This window comes from Procambarus clarkii, chromosome 22 (assembly GCF_040958095.1).
Source record: "Procambarus clarkii isolate CNS0578487 chromosome 22, FALCON_Pclarkii_2.0, whole genome shotgun sequence".
In the NCBI taxonomy this organism is placed as follows: Eukaryota; Metazoa; Arthropoda; class Malacostraca; order Decapoda; family Cambaridae; genus Procambarus; species Procambarus clarkii.
Window position 1 is genome coordinate 39757231 of NC_091171.1, and position 21072 is coordinate 39778302.

Below are 21072 nucleotides of genomic sequence, written 5' to 3' on the forward strand. Positions count from 1 at the left end.
CGCGGGGACACTAAAGCCCCAAAATCATCTCAAGATAACCTCAAGATAACCTCCCACAGCAGGGTCCTGGGAGAGGCTGGGAGCCGTGAGAGGACCCTCTGATCCCAGCAGTCTAATCGTGGCTGTCATCCCAGCATGATACCTGGAGCACACCTGGAAAGGGTTTGTGGAGTTCTTCTACTCTCCAAGCCCAGGCCCGAAGTCAGGCTCAACTTGTGATAACTTGGTCCAACAGGCTGTTGCTTTCAGCGGCCCTCAGACCCCCACATATCCACCACAGGTGGTTGATCCGGCACTCCTTGCAAGAACTCGTCTAAATGCCTCTTGAATGCATTCACATTTGTTCCGGCAATATTTCTAATGCTTGCTGGAATGGTGATGGGAGGAAGGGGTGGGAGGCGGGGAAGGAGGCAGGGAAGGAAGGGGTGGAAGGCAGGGAAGGAAGGGGTGGAAGGCAGGGAAGGAAGGGGTGGAAGGCAGGGAAGGAAGGGGAGAGAGGCAGGCCAGGAAGGGGTGGGAGGCAGGGCAGGAAGGGGAGGGAGGCAGAGAAGGCAGGGCAAGAGGAAGGCGAGGGCTTGCCCTCAACCTGCACAGTGGTGGCGGCCAGACACAAGACACACACCTGACAAACACACACACGACACGCTACACACACACAAGGTGCACGCCAGCACGTGTAACCTGAAGCTCTATCCTGCATGTGTAAACACCCCGGGACACGCGCAGTAACATGCGCACAATAACACGCGCGCAATAACACGCGCACGCGCACACACTCTGGTTAATTACTATATCAACATTCTGATGGATTATGTACGTTTTACTTATTAAAACGCAATTCTTCAGATCAACAGACAAGTTAAATATACAGGCCTTGCCTTGCAACCTTATCTTGAGGTTATCTTGAGATGATTTCGGGGCTTAGTGTCCCCGCGGCCCGGTCCTCGACCAGGCCTCCACCCCCCAGGAAGCAGCCCGTGACAGCTGACTAACACCCAGGTACCTATTTTTATTGCTAGGTAACAGGGGCATAGGGTGAAAGAGACTGCCCATTGTTTCTCGCCGGTGCCCGGGATCGACCCCAGGACCACAGGATCACAAGTCCAGCGTGCTGTCCGCTCGGCCGACCGGCTCCCGTCGGCCGTCGACGGGAGCCGACGGTTTATACCCACCTGAGTATAAAATGATGACTACGGCAATGATGATGTTCACGGGCTATTCATGCCCGTGCCACCTCTTGGGTGGCTTAATCTTCAATCAATCAGTCAGATGATGATGTGACATTTAAAGTCAACACACTGGGCCGTCAGCACTTTCCCAGGGCGTTACTCTCACGTGCCAGGCTTCCCTTTACGGGCTCACCATAGCCCGTGCTACTTGGAATTTTTTGTTCTGAGTAACTGAATCTAAAACAGCAACAACAACCAGGCTTTCCACCCAGCCCCCCCCCCCATACCCCCCCACCCCCGCCCCCCCCCCACCCCCCACCGGGCTGGACACTGCCTTCACAAATACATTCGTCTTTCACAAATGAAGTGACCAGCTCTACGAACAAACCCTACTTGATGGTTGTTGTTGTTATAGATTCAGCTACTCGGAACAAGCTCCAAGTAGCACGGGCTATGGTGAGCCCGTAGTGGACTTACCTGGCACAGGAGCGGTGCGTGATCTGAATTGCGAACGAATTACTTGATGGGGTTCTGGGAGTTCTTCTACTCCCCAAGCCCGGCCCGAGGCCAGACTTGACTTGTGAGAGTTTGGTCCACCAGGCTGTTGTTTGGAGCGGCCCGCAGGCCCGGCACTCCTTGGAAGTTCATGTTCACACCTTGATCCGGCACTCGTGGTGTTGGGGTGGAGTGAGTGGCATGAGAGGCTTGGTCTCGGCACATTCCTGGCGGCAACATATTACCACTAATGAAGGAAGTTCCTCAATAAAGCCCAGGACGCCAACACTGGCTAAACACCGCGGGTAAAGGTTCCCGCCCCCACACACACTAATGTGTACGCACTAACCACCAAACTTTAGCCACAACTTTTATATTAAAAGCCTGCTCTACAGTCGTGCCAAGACGAGATACCTGCGACATCACCTTATTTCTACACACAAAGCTAACTCTGTAAAAATGGTGGTAGTATTGGGGGTGGTGGTAGTGGTGGCAATTATTCAGCCCATTTTCTCCATTTTGCACACCTTAAAAAATATTTGTTTTTTTCGAAGTCCATCCTGGAGATAGGTATGTAGGTAGGTAAAGATATTCTAACCTAACCGTAAGCACCTGAGCAACCTCCCTCCCCCCCCCCCCCCACCTAATCTCAGCCCGTCCTCATCAACACAGGTCAAATGTTCATCCAGCCACCAAACGGTAGAACCTTTCACACACGACTCTACCCATCTTCAGACCAGACTGGTGAGAGCGCCTGTAGTCTCCCCCGCGGACACATTCACATCAATGTTAACATACTATGTATTAAAAATCAGTTTGTTTTCATATACAAATTAATATTATTATACATTAAAATTCTATGTATAGTTACGCGTAGATTAGATGGTCAGGTTCTGTTGGCGATTATATGTATTTGAAGTACGTGGGTGAAGCATTTATATCATTGTGGTTCAAACAGATGTCGTCAGCGAAGCACTTGTTACGGAAGTGTTCGGACGGCATCAGGGGTACAAACCGTCACATATAAATAACATCACATGAGACCAGAAGGCATGGCAGGATGTGCAGAATACTCCCGTTGAAGAGCAGAGATGCAACAGGTACTCTGAGAGAGAACTATCAACATCAGAGGCCCGAGACTGTTCAACACGCTTCCACTACACATAAGGGACATAACTGGAAGAGAGAACTCGATAAGCACCTCCAAAGGATACCTGATCAACCAGGCTGTGATTCATACGTCAGGCTGCGAGCAGCCGCGTCCAACAGCCTGGTTTACCAGACGACCAACCAGGAGGGCTGGTCGAGGACCGGGCAGCGGGAAAAATTGAGGACCGGGCCGCGGGGACGTTGAGACCCGGAAACTACACAAAATAGCCACAAGGTAGTTATAATCCTTCGCCTTCCACCCACCTCTACTCTCCCACTATCTATCTTAAACTCGCTGAAAATTAAAAAATAAATAAAATACTCTAGCAGGACAGAGAAATTGGAAAAGTGTCAATGTATTCGAGCAGGAAAATATACGAGCCGACCACTTGTACAAATGTTCCGCTTCCCATCTCTCCGCGTTTTCTAATATTTGAGAAAATGAAAACGAAGCCCACTAACACAAGTCGTCAGTCGATATAGTATATAGTCAACTATAACACTCACGTGACTTGTTCGAGTCAACTTAATTTAAGTGATAAACACTTGATATCAATTTATAAACACGTGCATAACAGATTTAGTGCTGCCCAATAAACTCGCCCCTCGGGGCAAAATTTAAATTTAAAACTGTCGTGGGAGGTGTCCCACGACAGCCGTGGACATATATGGCAACACCCGGAGACACCGTGCTGCTGCTGCTGCTGCTGCTGCTGTTGCTGTTGCTGCTGCTGCTGCTGCCTTGTGACAAAAACTAAGCAGCTGGGCTGTGTTTAATTTTACGTCTGTCGTCAGCAGCTCTTCGGGCGAAGTTATTATTCCTCCCTCGTCCTCCTTTTCTAACAATGTTACATCAAGGGCTACTGTTATATCAGTAGTTCCGTGACAGTTCTGATGAGCGGTGTTCTGAGGGGACAGTGAGCAGATGGTCCGGGGCACGAGGAAACAGTTTAGGCACGTAGGAGAGGGGGGGGGGGAGTAAGCGCGAGGGAGGGCTGGTGAAATAGCCAGAAACTCTAAAAATGGCCCGAGAGGGACTGGTGAGTACTTCATTCACCTGGGCTCTAGCAGACTCGAACCGCGGACCCCGCGCGTGTAGGGCCGAAGCTCTATCAACAGGACTATTGAACTTACACAGGTTCTCCCACGGAAGGGTAGACGCAAGCAGTGTTCAAAGGCTCAACAGCTCTATATAACATCTTGAGGTTATCTTGAGATGATTTCTGGGCTTTAGTGTCCCCGCGGCCCGGTCCTCAAGCAGGCCTCCACCCCCAGGAAGCAGCCCGTGACAGCTGACTAACACCCAGGTACCTATTTTACTGTTAGGTTACAGGGGCATAGGGTGAATGAAACTCTGCCCATTGTTCTCTGCCCATTGTTTCTCGCCGGCGCCTGGGATCGAACCCAGGACCACAGGATCACAAGACCAGCGTGCTGTCCGCTCGGCCGACCGGCTCCCATCTGAACATGGCTGAAGGGGGAAACCCAACAGTGAAACAAAGCGAAATAGTGTGACAATACCACCGGGTCCAGAGTTAGCTAAATAGTGCGTTCACTGAAGTGATCTGACTGATTCTTTTGGCGTTCAATAGGGCAGGAATCTTCGCGTGAGCCTGTGTACCTTATGCTGGATCCTGGGATCAATGTACCCGCGACCCAGTCTCTGACCAGGCCTCCTGGTTGGTGGTCTGGTCAACCAGGTTGCAAGGCGCAACTGCTCGCAGAGTTCTCTTTCGATGACCGTGAGAAGGTCGGCCAGCTATACCTCTTGTGTTGAGAGGGAGTGTTGCAAGGTCCCTCACTGCTGACAACACTCAACATTGACCCAAGACACAACGCGGAAAAAAAAGAGTAACTATTTCGCAGGCGATGAGTCACAATAACGTGGCTGAAGTATGTTGACCAGACCACACACTAGAAGTTGAAGGGACGACGACGTTTCGGTCCGTCCTGGACCATTCTCAAGTCGATAGATCGATTGATCGACTTGAGAATGGTCCAGGACGGACCGAAACGTCGTCGTCCCTTCAACTTCTAGTGTGTGGTCTGGTCAACAGTAACTATTTCATTGACTCAGGTGTTCTGGACGACATCCTAACAATTTACCCAAAATTTGCTTGTCCATTTTAAAGAATGAAGAACAATTTTATTTATATTACTTCTAAGCTGCATCACTTATGAACCCATCCCTGCCCTTGTGTGGCAGTGCACAATAGAAAGTTGTTTTCACATATCCATACATTAAAACATTGATTGTAACCATGATATATATGTGCTTCAGCCAACAGTTTAGACCTATTGTCTTGTATATGACCCTCTGTCCTGCGTGACAGTGAATACCAACATTATCCTCACTTTAATAAGACTTAATTGAAATCCTCAGATTAGGCAAAATTGTAATTAATCTTGTCAATAAAGCTGTTAATAATAATAATGAGAGTATATATAAACTTCCCCGTCAGGAGACGACTCGTGAACTGGAGGATGTACTCGACACTATGGCGGAGGAATGGTGTGTGATGGGTCGATACCTGGTCGATACCTGGTCGATACCTGGTCGATACCTGGTCGACACCTGGTCGACACCTGGTCGATACCTGGTCGACACCTGGTCGATACCTGGTCGATACCTGGTCGACACCTGGTCGACACCTGGTCGATACCTGGTCGACACCTGGTCGATACCTGGTCGACACCTGGTCGACACCTGGTTGATACCTGGTTGATGGGGTTCTGGGAGTTGTTCTACTCCCCAAGCCCGGCCCGAGGCCAGGCTTGACTTGTGAGAGTTTGGTCCACCAGGCTGTTGCTTGGAGCGGCCCGCAGGCCCACATACCCACCACAGCCCTGGTTGGTCCGGCACTCCTTGCAGGAGATAAGTGGTAATAGGTCGAGTTGAGAGGTGGTGAAGGGCCTCCTCCTCCACACTTGAATTAACACTCAGACTCTGCTGCCTCTAACCCTTCCACCACAGCCAGCAGGATGGCTATGGCTGCCTCCTCCGCGTTAATTATGAAGGGAGGAACCATGTACACTTGAACAGTATTGATGAATGCACCAATGCGACGTTTTCCTCGTGTTGAATAAAACACTGGAGGACAACTTGACTTAAGATTTGACCTTTCGCTCAGGTACCTGTGTGTTCTGGCCAGCTTCCCCAGCAGTCACATTAACGCTGCCGCCGGTACCTGGATTGTACCCGGATGGGGTTCTGAGAGTTCTTCTACTCCACAAGCCCGGCCTGGGGCCAGGCTTCACGCCACACTGGCCCCGGGGCCGGTGACATGATTATTTCCTCGGATGACGTCAAGAAAAGAATCGACAGGTGAACAGTTAATTTTACAAGTACATCAAACATCCGGTAATTAGGGCCCAATCCTCCGGCGATCAGTCCTGAGGGGCAGTGGATGACCTGATCCACCCACCTGTCAGTCTGTGTGTCTCCCCCTCCCCCCCCCCCCACACCACACAATATTCCTTCCCCACACACTCACTACTGGACACTTCCCCACCCATAGTCCTCCCACTACTACTACTGCCTCTTCCTCGCCTGTATGTGGTCAGTGTCAGGGGTGCTGGTCTACTATTAACATGCTTCGATTGATTGATTGATGAAGATTAAGCCACCCAAAAGGTGGCACGGGCATGGATAGCCCGTAAGTGGTGACCCTTTTGAGCCATTACCAGTATCAAGAGCTGATACTGGAGATCTGTGGAGGTGCTACTGCACCGTGCGTGACGGGAGATGTCTCCCGTGTAACATGCTTCACTAATGATCACAATATTAACATCCCTCTCTTCCTATCCTCTCCCCTAACCCCTCTCCCCTATCCCCTCCCCAACCCCTTTCTTCCTATCCCAGACCATTTAACATTAACATCTTACACATATTCCCTTCAGTTATAAACACTAATGATCACTTTACTCGTCATTAAATGTAAATCTTAAGAATTTACTCATTCGCCTTTAATCAAATGTATATAAAGCCATAAATATAATTTATCTCATCCTCTCCGACAAGTTTACAGTGTAGCCGCCTTCGCTAAACCCAAACTGTAATCACTATTTAATATCTTTTTAAACCACAAGTTGTAAACCTCCGCGTCACAGACATCCACCTGGCGAGCAGTGTGAAACATTTATCCTAATGGCTGTAAGCAGTGTGTTATCCTAATGGGTGTGAGCAGTGTGTGTTATCCTAATGGGTGTGAGCAGTGTGTGTTATCCTAATGGGTGTAAGCAGTGTGTGTTATCCTAATGGCTGTGAGCAGTGTGTTATCCTAACGGCTGTGAGCAGTGTGTTATCCTAATGGGTGTGAGCAGTGTGTGTTATCCTAATGGGTGTGAGCAGTGTGTGTTATCCTAACGGCTGTGAGCAGTGTGTTATCCTAATGGGTGTGAGCAGTGTGTGTTATCCTAATGGCTGTAAGCAGTGTGTGTTATCCTAATGGCTGTGAGCAGTGTGTTATCCTAACGGCTGTGAGCAGTGTGTTATCCTAATGGGTGTGAGCAGTGTGTTATCCTAATGGGTGTGAGGAGTGTGTGTTATCCTAATGGGTGTAAGCAGTGTGTTATCCTAATGGGTGTGAGCAGTGTGTTATCCTAATGGGTGTGAGCAGTGTGTTATCCTAATGGGTGTGAGCAGTGTGTGTTATCCTAATGGATGTAAGCAGTGTGTGTTATCCTAATGGGTGTGAGCAGTGTGTGTTATCCTAATGGGTGTGAGCAGTGTGTGTTATCCTAATGGGTGTGAGCAGTGTGTGTTATCCTAATGGGTGTGAGCAGTGTGTGTTATTCTAATGGCTGTAAGCAGTGTGTGTTATCCTAATGGCTGTAAGCAGTGTGTGTTATCCTAATGGTTGTGAGCAGTGTGTGTTATCCTAATGGCTGTGAGCAGTGTGTGTTATCCTAATGGCTGTAAGCAGTGTGTGTGTTATCCTAACGGCTGTAAGCAGTGTGTGTTATCCTAACGGCTGTAAGCAGTGTGTGTTATCCTAATGGCTGTAAGCAGTGTGTGTTATCCTAACGGCTGTAAGCAGTGTGTGTTATCCTAATGGCTGTAAGCAGTGTGTTATCCTAATGGCTGTAAGCAGTGTGTGTTATCCTAATGGCTGTAAGCAGTGTGTTATCCTAACGGCTGTAAGCAGTGTGTGTTATCCTAATGGCTGTAAGCAGTGTGTGTTATCCTAACGGCTGTAAGCAGTGTGTGTTATCCTAATGGCTGTGAGCAGTGTGTGTTATCCTAACGGCTGTAAGCAGTGTGTGTTATCCTAATGGCTGTGAGCAGTGTGTGTTATCCTAATGGCTGTAAGCAGTGTGTGTTATCCTAATGGCTGTAAGCAGTGTGTGTTATCCTAATGGTTGTAAGCAGTGTGTGTTATCCTAACGGCTGTAAGCAGTGTGTGTTATCCTAATGGCTGTGAGCAGTGTGTGTTATCCTAATGGCTGTGAGCAGTGTGTGTTATCCTAATGGCTGTGAGCAGTGTGTGTTATCCTAATGGCTGTAAGCAGTGTGTGTTATCCTAACGGCTGTGAGCAGTGTGTGTTATCCTAATGGCTGTGAGCAGTGTGTGTTATCCTAATGGCTGTAAGCAGTGTGTTATCCTAATGGCTGTAAGCAGTGTGTTATCCTAATGGCTGTAAGCAGTGTGTTATCCTAATGGCTGTAAGCAGTGTGTGTTATCCTAATGGCTGTGAGCAGTGTGTGTTATCCTAATGGCTGTAAGCAGTGTGTGTTATCCTAATGGCTGTGAGCAGTGTGTGTTATCCTAATGGTTGTAAGCAGTGTGTGTTATCCTAACGGCTGTAAGCAGTGTGTGTTATCCTAATGGCTGTGAGCAGTGTGTGTTATCCTAATGGCTGTAAGCAGTGTGTTATCCTAATGGCTGTAAGCAGTGTGTTATCCTAATGGCTGTAAGCAGTGTGTTATCCTAATGGCTGTAAGCAGTGTGTTATCCTAATGGCTGTAAGCAGTGTGTTATCCTAATGGCTGTAAGCAGTGTGTTATCCTAATGGCTGTAAGCAGTGTGTTATCCTAATGGCTGTAAGCAGTGTGTTATCCTAATGGCTGTAAGCAGTGTGTGTTATCCTAATGGCTGTAAGCAGTGTGTGTTATCCTAATGGCTGTAAGCAGTGTGTGTTATCCTAATGGCTGTAAGCAGTGCTGCTTATTATTTAGGGGGGCCGTGTTCCCGTGGAGTACCTACCTGGATTGTACCTGGAGTGAGTTCTGGGAGTACTTCTACTCTCCAGGCCAGGCTCCGGGCTGGGAGAGTAGAAGTACTCTCAGAACCAGGCTTCAACTATGCACTAGAACTATGTACACATCACTATATATATATTTATGTGCGTTATTTTTCAGCGATCTCTCTATATGTTTTGTCCCCTTCCGTAGCAAACAATGTAAGTTTAAGGTTACCTTGCGGTGCTTCCGGGGCTTAGCGACCCCGCGGCCCGGTCGTCGACCAGGCCTCCTGGTTGCTGGACTGATTGTAACAAACTAGGCTGGTTGTGAGAATTATTCCAGGAGGTTCCAGAAGTTTCATGTAGGGACCTGACGCTCAACAACACACATTCCCCTGGGGATTAGCAGGTTTGAGTCACAAATGGCGGGCGTCTCTGTTCATAGTTGCGTATAATGAATCATCCTATAGTATTCAGTAATTTAGAGAAATTAGCCTTTATTCATTTTGTATTAAAATTGTATTGTATAATATTACTGGGTACAATATCAAGAGTATTCTAATTATTGAGTTAAGTCACCATCAGTGACGTCACGAATCAGATCTAAGTTGTAAGGCGCGAGTGACCGGCGGTCATAGGTCATCAGAGTTGACATGTCCACTATTTTCTCAAAGTTCAAATAACCATTTAGGTGATCGGGAACAGCTCTGCCGTTAGATGCTTGTGTAATTTAATTTCAGTAAAATAATTCAATCAGTCTGGATCAATTCAGTACAAACAGAGGTTAATTGTTATAACTTAAACCTTGCTAGTAACTTGGTAAAACTTAGACTATGCGGAAGGATACAATGCTCTAGTCTGGGGAAGACCAGACGAGGAGAGATCAGTGTGGACTCCAGATCAACTGGGGGAGGTCAACCCATCTCACCTCTCCCCCAAGACCAGCCCAACATCTTTAGCTGGTCAACATAGAGGTATAGTTGCTATTGTTATTTATAGGGATAGTCAACTCATTGCCGTTCAGGTCAAGTAGGGAGTGTTAAAGTGACAGGGAGTGAACATATGTAGATTTTGTTTTAGTTTTCTTTTAATAAATTATTTAGTTAATAATTTGCATTTTTATTATTTCCATGTGTTTATGTGAACTTGTCCTGGTCACGTGGTCCACACGAGGCAGAGTTGGATTGGGCACCGACTCTAACATCGAGTCGGAATTCATCATTCCCGTGTAATTAATTCCACACTCTAAGTTTCCAAGGTCATCGGTTACTAGTGGGGATCAAGCCCCAAGGTTGATTAATTAGCATCATCGACCCAGACCTCGATCATTGCTCTGTGTTACTGGTCTGGTGGTGGCGGCGGAGGCGACTCTAGGGTTTTGCTCAAAGCCTAGGTCACGTCATACGGGTTGTAGAATCCTAAGTCGGTCAATCGTCTTAGGACCACGTGGCGTGGAGTCGGCTTTAGTAAAAGTTTTGGAGTCCCTTGTAGAGAAATAAAAAGTAAGAATACGGGTAGAGGGGGGAAAAGAAGGAAAGATAAAGCGAGAACTCCCTCCCCGTGTTACATGATCAACCAGGCTGTTGATCAAGGTACTGTTGATGGCAAGGTACTCCCTCCCCTCACTATAAATTTTGTAAATTTTCTCCCTCACGAAATTTGTAAGCAGGGAGAGGGTAAGGGGAAAGATGCAGGAAGAAGACCACACACTTCCCCCTCACCTCGGGGGCCTCGTAGCCTGGTGGATAGCGCGCAGGAATCGTAATTCTGTGGCGCGGGTTCGATTCCCGCACAAGGCAGAAACAAATGGGCAAAGTTTCTTTCACCCTGAAAGCCCCTGTTACCTAGCAGTAAATAGGTACCTGGGAGTTAGTCAGCTGTCATGGGCTGCTTCTTGAAGGTGGAGGCCTGGTCGAGGACCGGGCCGCGGGGACACTAAAGCCCCGAAATCATCTCAAGATAACCTCAAGATAACCCCACCGTCACAGGTGTCCTGGGGAGTACCTTGCTTCTCACTGGCTTATCTCCTTATCTACTACTGTTGCTACTATCGTGGCGTCTGGTGAAGACATCAAACACGAACGGAAAGCCAAACTTTTAACAACACCGAACACGAAACAAAACGAATTAAGAGGATGGAAAAGAAAACAGAAAGACAGAAAAGGAGATAAATTGAAGAGTGGGAGCAAACGAGAAGGAAGAAGATGAACAAATCCACAAGGGCCGTGACGAGGATTCGAACCTGCGTCCGGGAGCATCCCAGACACTGCCTTAATCGACTTTTGTTCATGTGATGCATCACGTTATTGTCATCTCTGTGTGTAAGGAAGAAGATAAATATATAGTAGATAACAAAGAAAAATAAGTCAGGAGTTAGTTCATTATACAACCGACAATTAATAGAAAGGCGGGTTCCAAGAGCTTGATCCTGTAGGCACAAAAAGTAAATAAGTATTCAACCCCCCCCCCCATCCAGAGAACGTCAGGATTAAAGTGTTTCACAATATATTTATGAGAAAACATACTCACATATTTATGAGAAAACATACTCACATATTTATGAGAAAACATACTCACATATGAGAAAACATACTCACATATTTATGAGAAAACATACTCACATAATAAGCGTATTGAAGCTTCCTGCACCAACTCAGCGGTGTTCAACATACCTGGAAAGAATATTTGATATGTGAATACACTAATTAAATGGTAGTTCATGTACAAGTGAGAGCCTGGCTAGGTAGGTGAGGGGGGGAGGGTTGAATAGTAGTCTAGGTGGATGAGGGGGGCTGAATAGTAGTCTAGGTGGATGAGGGGGGCTGAATAGTAGTCTAGGTGGATGAGGGGGGCTGAATAGTAGTCTAGGTGGATGAGGGGGGCTGAATAGTAGTCTAGGTGGATGAGGGGGGCTGAATAGTAGTCTAGGTGGATGAGGGGGGGGCTGAATAGTAGTCTAGGTGGATGAGGGGGGGCTGAATAGTAGTCTAGGTGGATGAGGGGGGCTGAATAGTAGTCTAAGTGGATGAGGGGGGGTGAATAGTAGTGTAGGTGGATGAGAGAGGGTTGAATAGTAGTCTAAGTGGATGAGGGGGGCCTGAATAGTAACCTAGATAGTGGTAATTGTGGTGAAACGAAGGAAATGAAAGGGTGGGTTCTCCAACTCCAATCAGATATAAATCAGGTCTTTCTATGGGCTACACAAAATAATATGGAGTTTAACGAAGATTAGTTCCAGCTCATGTGCTACAGAAAAATGGAAATATTAAAACGGGAACCACGTACAAAACGAAGTCAAATCATAACACAGAACGAAAGAGCAATGTAAAGGATCTGGGTGTACTCATGTGGGAAGACCTTACCTTTAAAGAACATAATAAAGTAGCCGTCACAACTGCAAGAAAAATGACAGGTTGGATAACAAGAACCTTTCTAGAACTGCAGATGCTATATCGAAGATGATACTTTTCAAGACGCTAATGCCCCTTTCAAAGCTGGAGAAATTGCTGACCTGGAGAGCATGCAGAGATCCTTTACTGCTAGAATCCACTCAGTAAAACATCTAAACTATTGGAACCGACTAAAGAGCCTAAAACTGTATTCTCTTGAGCGCAGGCGGGAGAGATACATAATAATTTACACGTGGAAAATATTAGAGGGGCTGGTCCCAAACCTGCACACAGAAATAACACCACATGAGACCAGAAGGAATGGCAGGATGTGCAGAATACCCCCCGTTGAAGAGCAGAGGTGCAACAGGTACTCTGAGAGAGAACTCTATCAACTTCAGAGGCTGTTCAATACGCTTCCACTACACATAAGGGACATAACTGGCCGACCCCTCACAGTGTTCAAGAGAGAACTATCAACATTAGAGGCCCGAGACTGTTCAACACGCTTCCACTACACATAAGGGACATAACTGGCCGACCTCTCACAGTGTTCAAGAGAGAACTATCAACATCAGAGGCCCGAGACTGTTCAACACGCTTCCACTACACATAAGGGACATAACTGGCCGACCCCTCACAGTGTTCAAGAGAGAACTTGACAAACAACTCCAAAGAATACCTGATCAACCAGGCTGTGATTCATACGTCAAGCTGCGATCAGCCGCATCCAACAGCCTAATTGACCAGTTCAGCAACGAGGAGGCCTGGTCGGGGACCGGGCCGCGGGGACGCTAAACCCCGAAATACAACCGCAAGATATATTCCCTCTAATTCAGAGATCTCTCCTGCTCTGAAAGGGTAAGTGAGTACCGAGCAATACTCAAGACGGGACAGCACCAGTGATATAAATAGCATTAGCATGGCTGTGGGTCTCTGGACTTGAAAGGTCTCATAATCCATCATATCATATTCCTGGCCGCCGCTATATTAACTGTTCACTAAATGTCAGGTCGTCAGACAAAAGGGAACTATAACCATACACATATCAGAGATGTTCAAACATAATCGTATTAAAATATAATCGCCACTTCAATTTGTAATTCCCAGAGAGAGAGTTTAGCAGAGCATGAACACGCGCGCGCACGAAACAGACGCGCGTGCACGCACTCAGCCTTTACAATGGTTGCACCACTACATCATGTAATCCCACCTGAGAAACTGCTCTCACAGGAAGGCCGACCAGAAAGCCCAAACCATATTGCTGGATTAACGTTGGGTAGCGTTGGACGTTGTGAGGGGGGGGGGGGGACGTTGTGAGGGGGGGACGGACGTCGTTGGTGGGGGGGGGGGGGCGTCCTCGCACGTCGTTACCTTACCTTGAGGTTACAGCATGTAAAGGATTTGGGAATAATATCCGACGACCTAACGTTTAAGGAGCATAACCAAGCAAATATTGCGACAGCCAGAAAAATGATAGGATGGATTACGAGAACTTTCAAATCCAGGGATCCCATCACAATGGTTGTACTCTTCAAGTCACTTGTGTTGTCCCGTCTTGAGTACTGCTCGGTACTCACTTCCCCCTTCAGAGCAGGAGAGATTGCTGAAATAGAGGGAATACAGAGAACATATACGGCACGCATAGACGCGATAAAGCACCTAAATTATTGGGATCGTCTCAAAGCTCTCCAAATGCTCACTAGAAAGAAGACGAGAGAGATATCAAATAATATACACGTGGAAGATACTGGAGGGCCAAGTACCAAATCTACACAGTAAAATAACAACATACTGCAGTGAACGATATGGAAGAAAATGCAGAATAGAACCAGTGAAGAGGTGCCATAGGCACAATCAGAGAACACTGTATAAACATCAGAGGTCCGCGGTTGTTCAACGTCCTCCCAGCAAGCATAAGAAATATTGCCGGAACAACCGTGCACATCTTCAAGAGGAAACTAGATTTATTCCTCCAAGGAGTGTCGGACCAACCGGGCTGTGGTGGGTATGTGGGCCTGCGGGCCGCTCCAAGCAACAGCCTGGTGGACCAAATTCTCACAAGTCAAGCCTGGTCTCGGGCCGGGCTTGGGGAGTAGAAGAACTCCCAGAACCCCATCAACCAGGTATCAACCAGGTACCTTGAGGTGCTTCCGGGGCTTAGCGTCCCCGCGGCCCGTTCGTCGACCAGGCCTCCTGGTTGCTGTCGTGGGGGGGAATGGCCGTTATAAATTTAGGATGTTCCTTAAAATATTCAGCATCAAGGAATATAATGAATACTTCTCAGCAGTGCTAGTAAGTAGTTGAAGTATTTCCCTGTATGCGGGCAGTAAAGGTTCTATGTATACCTGGTAACAAGAGCCTACGGGCTCACCATAGCCCGTGCTACTTTGAACTGTTTGTTCCAAGTAGCGAATCTTTAACAATAACAACAGCCCGCCCTGAAAAGGAATACGAGAGCGGAATATTATTCCATATGAGATGACAGCAGTGCTTCTACGAGGACGCAACCCGTCCTCAGACCAAGTCTATTCCATCCAGCTGTCGACCCCAAGGGCGCATTCATCAATTTTTAACACGCTCTTCATTTAAAATAGGAATTTCCTCAAATATAAATTAATATTGTTATATATTAGCATACTGTGCATATTTAGGCATTGGTTAGGTTAGGTGTTAAGGTTCTGTTGGCGATTATTTGTAATGCATAGGTAAAGCATTTACCAACCCGTCTTCGACTCAAGTCCATTCCATCCAGCGGTCGGACTGCTTGAGAAACAATGATTTAACTAAGGATGCAACGAAGCAAAACACATAAGCCTGGAATACTTTAAGAACAAAATAACTGCAGAAAGGGCCACAAAATAGTAAAGAACGAACACAAAACAATGAGAAAAAGTAACTTGAAAACGCCATTTCAGCTAAAGCAATTTATACATTTAGGAAAGACTTGGGTAAATACTGGTTCGGTAACAGAGTTGTTGATTTGTGGAACCAATTACCGTGTGACGTGGTGGAGGTGGGGTCCCTCGATTGTTTCAAACGTGGGTTTGGACATGCATGTGAGTGGGATTGGGTGGTTATAAATAGGAGCTGCCTCGTATGGGCCAATAGGCCTTCTGCAGTTACCTTGTTCTCATGAGTGTGTATAGGGCAGCAGCAGCAGCAGCAGCTTGCCCTCTCCCTCAACAGAGGCAGACAATAAAGCCAAGAGACACACTGCCCTGTGAGGCCGGATATTGTCTTCACGGGTAATTGACAAAACTGCCTACGTGTCAGCGCTCGTCTTCACACACACCCACAACATTTTGAGGTTGGGTTCTGTTTATTCCACGCAAGCAAGCAAGCAAGCAAGCAAGCAAGCAAGCAAGCAAGCAAGCAAAAACACACACGGCACACGCACGCACGCGCACACAGTGTAACAGAACTCCATTGTCATAGAAAAATAACTTTAAATTAAATGTTACATTAATTAATAATTTTGTGTTTGCAGATATGAGGAGCCGGGATATGGGGAGCCGGTCGGCCGAGCGGACAGCACGCTGGGCTTGTGATCTTGTGGTCCTGGGTTCGATCCCAGGCGCCGGCGAGAAACAATGGTCAGAGTTTCTTTCACCCTATGCCCTATGTTACCTAGCAGTAAAATAGGTACCTGGGTGTTAGTCAGCTGTCACGGGCTGCTTCCTGGGGGTGGAGGCCTGGTCGAGGACCGGGCCGCGGGGACACTAAAGCCCCGAAATCATCTCAAGATAACCTCAAGATGACAAATGAGGGCGTATACGCCCCAGGAGAGGGCAGCACTGATCACGATCCATATATGGCGATATATATATATTTGAGGCGGGACCAAAGAGCCAGAGCTCAACCCCCCGCAAACACAACTAGGTGAGTATATATCTGACCAAAGTCCGTAAACCAGAAGATATATTAAACCTTAAAGACCCTGATGAAATAAAATATCATTCACTTTAAGAACAGAGTTACGCTTTGTGTAGGAATAATAATATGGTAGTCCTTCACCCGACTCATCTTCGCACTTGCCCATCATATCTTGGTTATCTTGAGATCATTTCGGGGCTTTTTTTTTTTTAGTGTCCCCGCGGCCCGGTCCTCGACCAGGCCTCCACCCGCAGGAAGCAGCCCGTGACAGCTGACTGACACCCAGGTACCTATTTTACTGCTAGGTAACAGGGGCATATGGTGAAAGAAACTCTGCTCATTGTGTCTCGCCGGCGCCTGGGATCGAACCCACAGGATCACAAGTCCAGCATGCTGTCCGCTCGGCCGACCGGCTCCCTGATGGGAGATTCCTTGTTACACAATCTACTGAACTGTGATTGAAACCGAGAATTAGGACGAGCTCCTAAATCAACGCCAGATAACCTCAAGGTTGGTCCTTATCTTCCCTTGCCAGCGCCACAGCCCTGTGACACAGCCATTAACACAGCCAACAATTATAAGAAAACAAGATTGCAACACGTTAATCCCATCCAACAAGCAAGCTTGTCTGTATCATCTCGTTAATCATAAAGCAGCCACTCACAAAGCAGAGATGGATCCCCGGGCCAATCACCAAGCCAAATAGGATAACAAGCCTCATGTCGATACGTTAACTGTGGACCGATATCTCTCAAGCATTTAGGTCTCATCCTCGTTTTGATAGCAATAACAGACACATGATAGATCCGGAACATTAATGTTAGAGAAATATCACAATCATGGGCGTCAACCATTCACCAAATACTGTAGTACTAAACCAAACAGTTTTTTGGGTGACAATGAGCAACCGGCTTATAAGTCAATATATGTAATCCCGACACCAATCACAGGGTTATATCATGAATGTTGTGGTTGTAACTTAAGTACATGAGTGGGACTGATCAGATATGTACTTGAATGGGAGCATACCTTCCCTTGAGGTTACCTTGAGGTGCTTCCGGGGCTTAGTGTCCCCGCGGCCCGGTCGTCGACCAGGCCTCCTGGAGAGGGTTTCTCGAGTTGTTCTACTCACCGAGCCCGGCCTAAGGTCAGGCTCAACTTGTGATAACTTGGACCAACAGGCTGGTTGCTTGGAGCAGCCCGCAGGCCCACATATCATGCTTGAGTGGGAGCGGTTGGATAAGTACTTGAGTGGGAGCGGTCCAACAGATCACAGATCAAGGATTCTTTTATGACTAGTGTTCGCTACAGTAGAATATTATGGCGCAATAACATCTCTATTGAAAGCTGGAGAAACTGCTGCCCTGGTGAGCGCACAGAGATCTTTTACTGCCCGAATCCGCTCAATAAAATATCAAAGTTATAGGGACGGCTTACAAATTTTAAATCTGTATTCTGTAGAACGCAGGCCAGAGAGAGACGTCGAATTTAACCATGGAAAATATTTGAGGGATGGTTCCAAACCTGCAGTTAGGAATAACTCCTTATGAGGCCAGAAGACATGGCAAGATGTGAAAAATACCCTCGTTGAAAAGCAGAGGTGTAATAGGTACACTGAGGGAGAACTCTATCAACATCAGAGGCCCGAGACTGTTCAACACGCTTCCACTACACATAAGGGACATAACTGGCCGACCCCTCACAGTGTTCAAGAGAGAACTATCAACATCAGAGGCCCGAGACAGTTCAACACGCTTCTACTACATATAAGGGACATAACTGGCCGACCCCTCACAGTGTTCAAGAGAGAACTATCAACATCAGAGGCCCGAGACTGTTCAACACGCTTCCACTACACATAAGGGACATAACTGGCCGACCCCTCACAGTGTTCAAGAGAGAACTATCAACATCAGAGGCCCGAGGCTGTTCAATACGCTTCCACTACACATAAGGGACATAACTGGCCGACCCCTCACAGTGTTCAAGAGAGAACTATCAACATCAGAGGCCCGAGACTGTTCAACACGCTTCCACTACACATAAGGGACATAACTGGCCGACCCCTCACAGTGTTCAAGAGAGAACTATCAACATCAGAGGCCCGAGACTGTTCAACACGCTTCCACTACACATAAGGGACATAACTGGCCGGTCACTTACAGTGTTCACGAGAGAACTCGAGAAACGCGTCCAAAGGATACCTGATCAACCAGGTTGTGATTCACAGTTCAATTCACAGACAGCTGGGTAGACAGCGCTTCGGATTCGTAATCCTGAGGTTCGGGGTTCGATCCCCGGTGGAGGCGGAGACAAATGGGCAAAATGTTTCTTTCACCCTGATGCCCCTGTTATCTAGCAGTAAATAGGTACCTGGAGTTAGGCAGGTGCTACGGGCTGCTTCCTGTTGAGTGTGTAACAAAAAGGAGGCCTGGTCGAGGACCGGGCCGCGGGGACGCTAAGCCCTGAAAAGATAACCTTCACATGCCAGGCGGCGAGCACCAACGTCCACCAGGAAGCCTAGTCAGAGACCGGGCCGCAGGGCTACTGATCCCCCAGAGGCCCAACAACAGGTAAGACAGGCTAGCATCCTTGGGTAGCAGGATCACAGACCATCCTAGGTTACCCAGCCATGGTGCGCGTTACCTTCTGCTTGATGGGGTTCTGGGAGATCTTCTACTCACCCGAGCCTGTTACGTGGGCCTGCGGGCCGCTCCAAGCAACAGCCTGGTGAACCAAACTCTCACAAGTCAAGCCTGGCTTCGGGCCGGGCTTGGGGAGTAGAAGAACTCCCAGAACCCCATCAACCAGGTATGACAGCACCCCACTCAGTTCGCCTACAGCATCACAGCGCCTCTACGGGAGGAGGGGGAGGGAACCACAACCCCCATAAACCCCCCAACGCCAGCTAACGTGTGGCCCAAATTTGTACTGGTAAAAGTCGTGGTTGGTTGATACCTGGTTGATGGGGTTCTGGGAGTTCTTCTACTCCCCAAGCCCGGCCCGAGGCCAGGCTCGACTTGTGAGAGTTTGGTCCACCAGGCTGTTGCTTGGAGCGTGCTGGTGTTATGTAACACATTGACCCGTCTCTGGCCTATCTAATGATACTTTTATTTCAACATTTTATTACTTTGAGTTTACTTCAAAAGTACAGCATTACAGACTGGAATGGATAACATCGCACCTCCCCTCCTTACCTAAACCTGTCTCCCACCCTTGACGGCAGTCAAGGTGCCCGTCTCCCATCCCTAAGCCATCTAGGCCTAGGAAGAATGATTGACAAGGGCTTCACGGGCTCCACTCCCGTGTGAAGCCCTTGTCAAATCACGCGAAGAATTAACGACGCCCACGGCCCGCCCCTAACCCCGTCTACCCCTCCCCCCCCACAACAACAGAATCCTCCCCATCAACACCCCCCCCCCCTCTTCCCTGTCCACAACAACACCCCCCCCCCTCCACCACCACAACGCGTGCAGGAGAACCGCATCGGAAAAGCGTTCGCATCCCCACTTGGCGCGCCTGGGAGACAAAACCTCAGCAATATATGGCTCAATAACACGCCAACACACCGGCCAACTCCCTCGATTTATCGCACAACTCACAAAACATGGCCACCAGGGCCATAACCCCAGCGGGAGGTGGTGGCCGGTTATTACAAGCCACCAGTCTTCCTGACCCACACAACTGTTATTACAAGCCACCAGTCCTCCTGACCCACACAACTGTTATTACAAGACACCAGCCCTCCTGACCCACACAACTGTTATTACAAGCCACCAGCCCTCCTGACCCACACAACTGTTATTACAAGCCACCAGCCCTCCTGACCCACACAACTGTTATTACAAGCCACCAGCCCTCCTGACCCCCACAACTGTTATTACAAGCCACCAGCCCTCCTGACCCACACAACTGTTATTACAAGCCACCAGTCCTCCTGACCCACACAACTGTTATTACAAGCCACCAGCCCTCCTGACCCCCACAACTGTTATTACAAGGCACCAGCCCTCCTGACCCACACAACTGTTATTACAAGACACCAGTCCTCCTGACCCACACAACTGTTATTACAAGCCACCAGCCCTCCTGACCCCCACAACTGTTATTACAAGGCACCAGCCCTCCTGACCCACACAACTGTTATTACAAGACACCAGTCCTCCTGACCCACACAACTGTTATTACAAGCCACCAGCCCTCCTGACCCACACAACTGTTATTACAAGCCACCAGCCCTCCTGACCCACACAACTGTTATTACAAGCCACCAGCCCTCCTGACCCCCACAACTGTTATTACAAGGCACCAGCCCTCCTGACCCACACAACTGTTATTACAAGACACCAGTCCTCCTGACCCACACAACTGTTATTACAAGCCACCAGTCCTCCTGACCCACACAACTGTTATTACAAGCCACCAGCCCTCCTGACCCACAAAACTGTTATTACAAGACACCAGCCCTCCTGACCCACACAACTGTTATTACAAGACACCTGCCCTCCTGACCCACACAACTGTTATTACAAGACACCGGCCCTCCTGACCCACACAACTGTTATTACAAGCCACCAGCCCTCCTGACCCACACAACTGTTATTACAAGACACCTGCCCTCCTGACCCACACAACTGTTATTACAAGACACCAGTCCTCCTGACCCACACAACTGTTATTACAAGCCACCAGCCCTCCTGACCCACACAACTGTTATTACAAGCCACCAGTCCTCCTGACCCACACAACTGTTATTACAAGACACCAGTCCTCCTGACCCACACAACTGTTATTACAAGACACCAGCCCTC

The 21072-nt window shown here is 48.1% G+C and overlaps 1 protein-coding gene across 11 annotated transcripts in view; it reads right to left on the reverse strand.

Annotated features, from left to right (window-relative positions):
* Positions 1-21072, reverse strand: part of sdk (sidekick cell adhesion molecule) — a 404110-nt gene that overhangs the window by 108568 nt on the left and 274470 nt on the right. For 9 of the 11 annotated variants that reach the window (XM_069328877.1, XM_069328876.1, XM_069328874.1 and 6 more), the window contains exon 1: positions 11618-11681. The exons of the other annotated variants lie outside the window; for them this stretch is intronic. In XM_069328877.1, the coding sequence (XP_069184978.1) occupies positions 11618-11666 (49 nt within the window). In that variant the 5' untranslated portion in view covers positions 11667-11681. Of the gene's footprint in view, positions 1-11617; positions 11682-21072 lie in introns of those variants that run through there. 11 annotated transcript variants of the gene reach the window in all.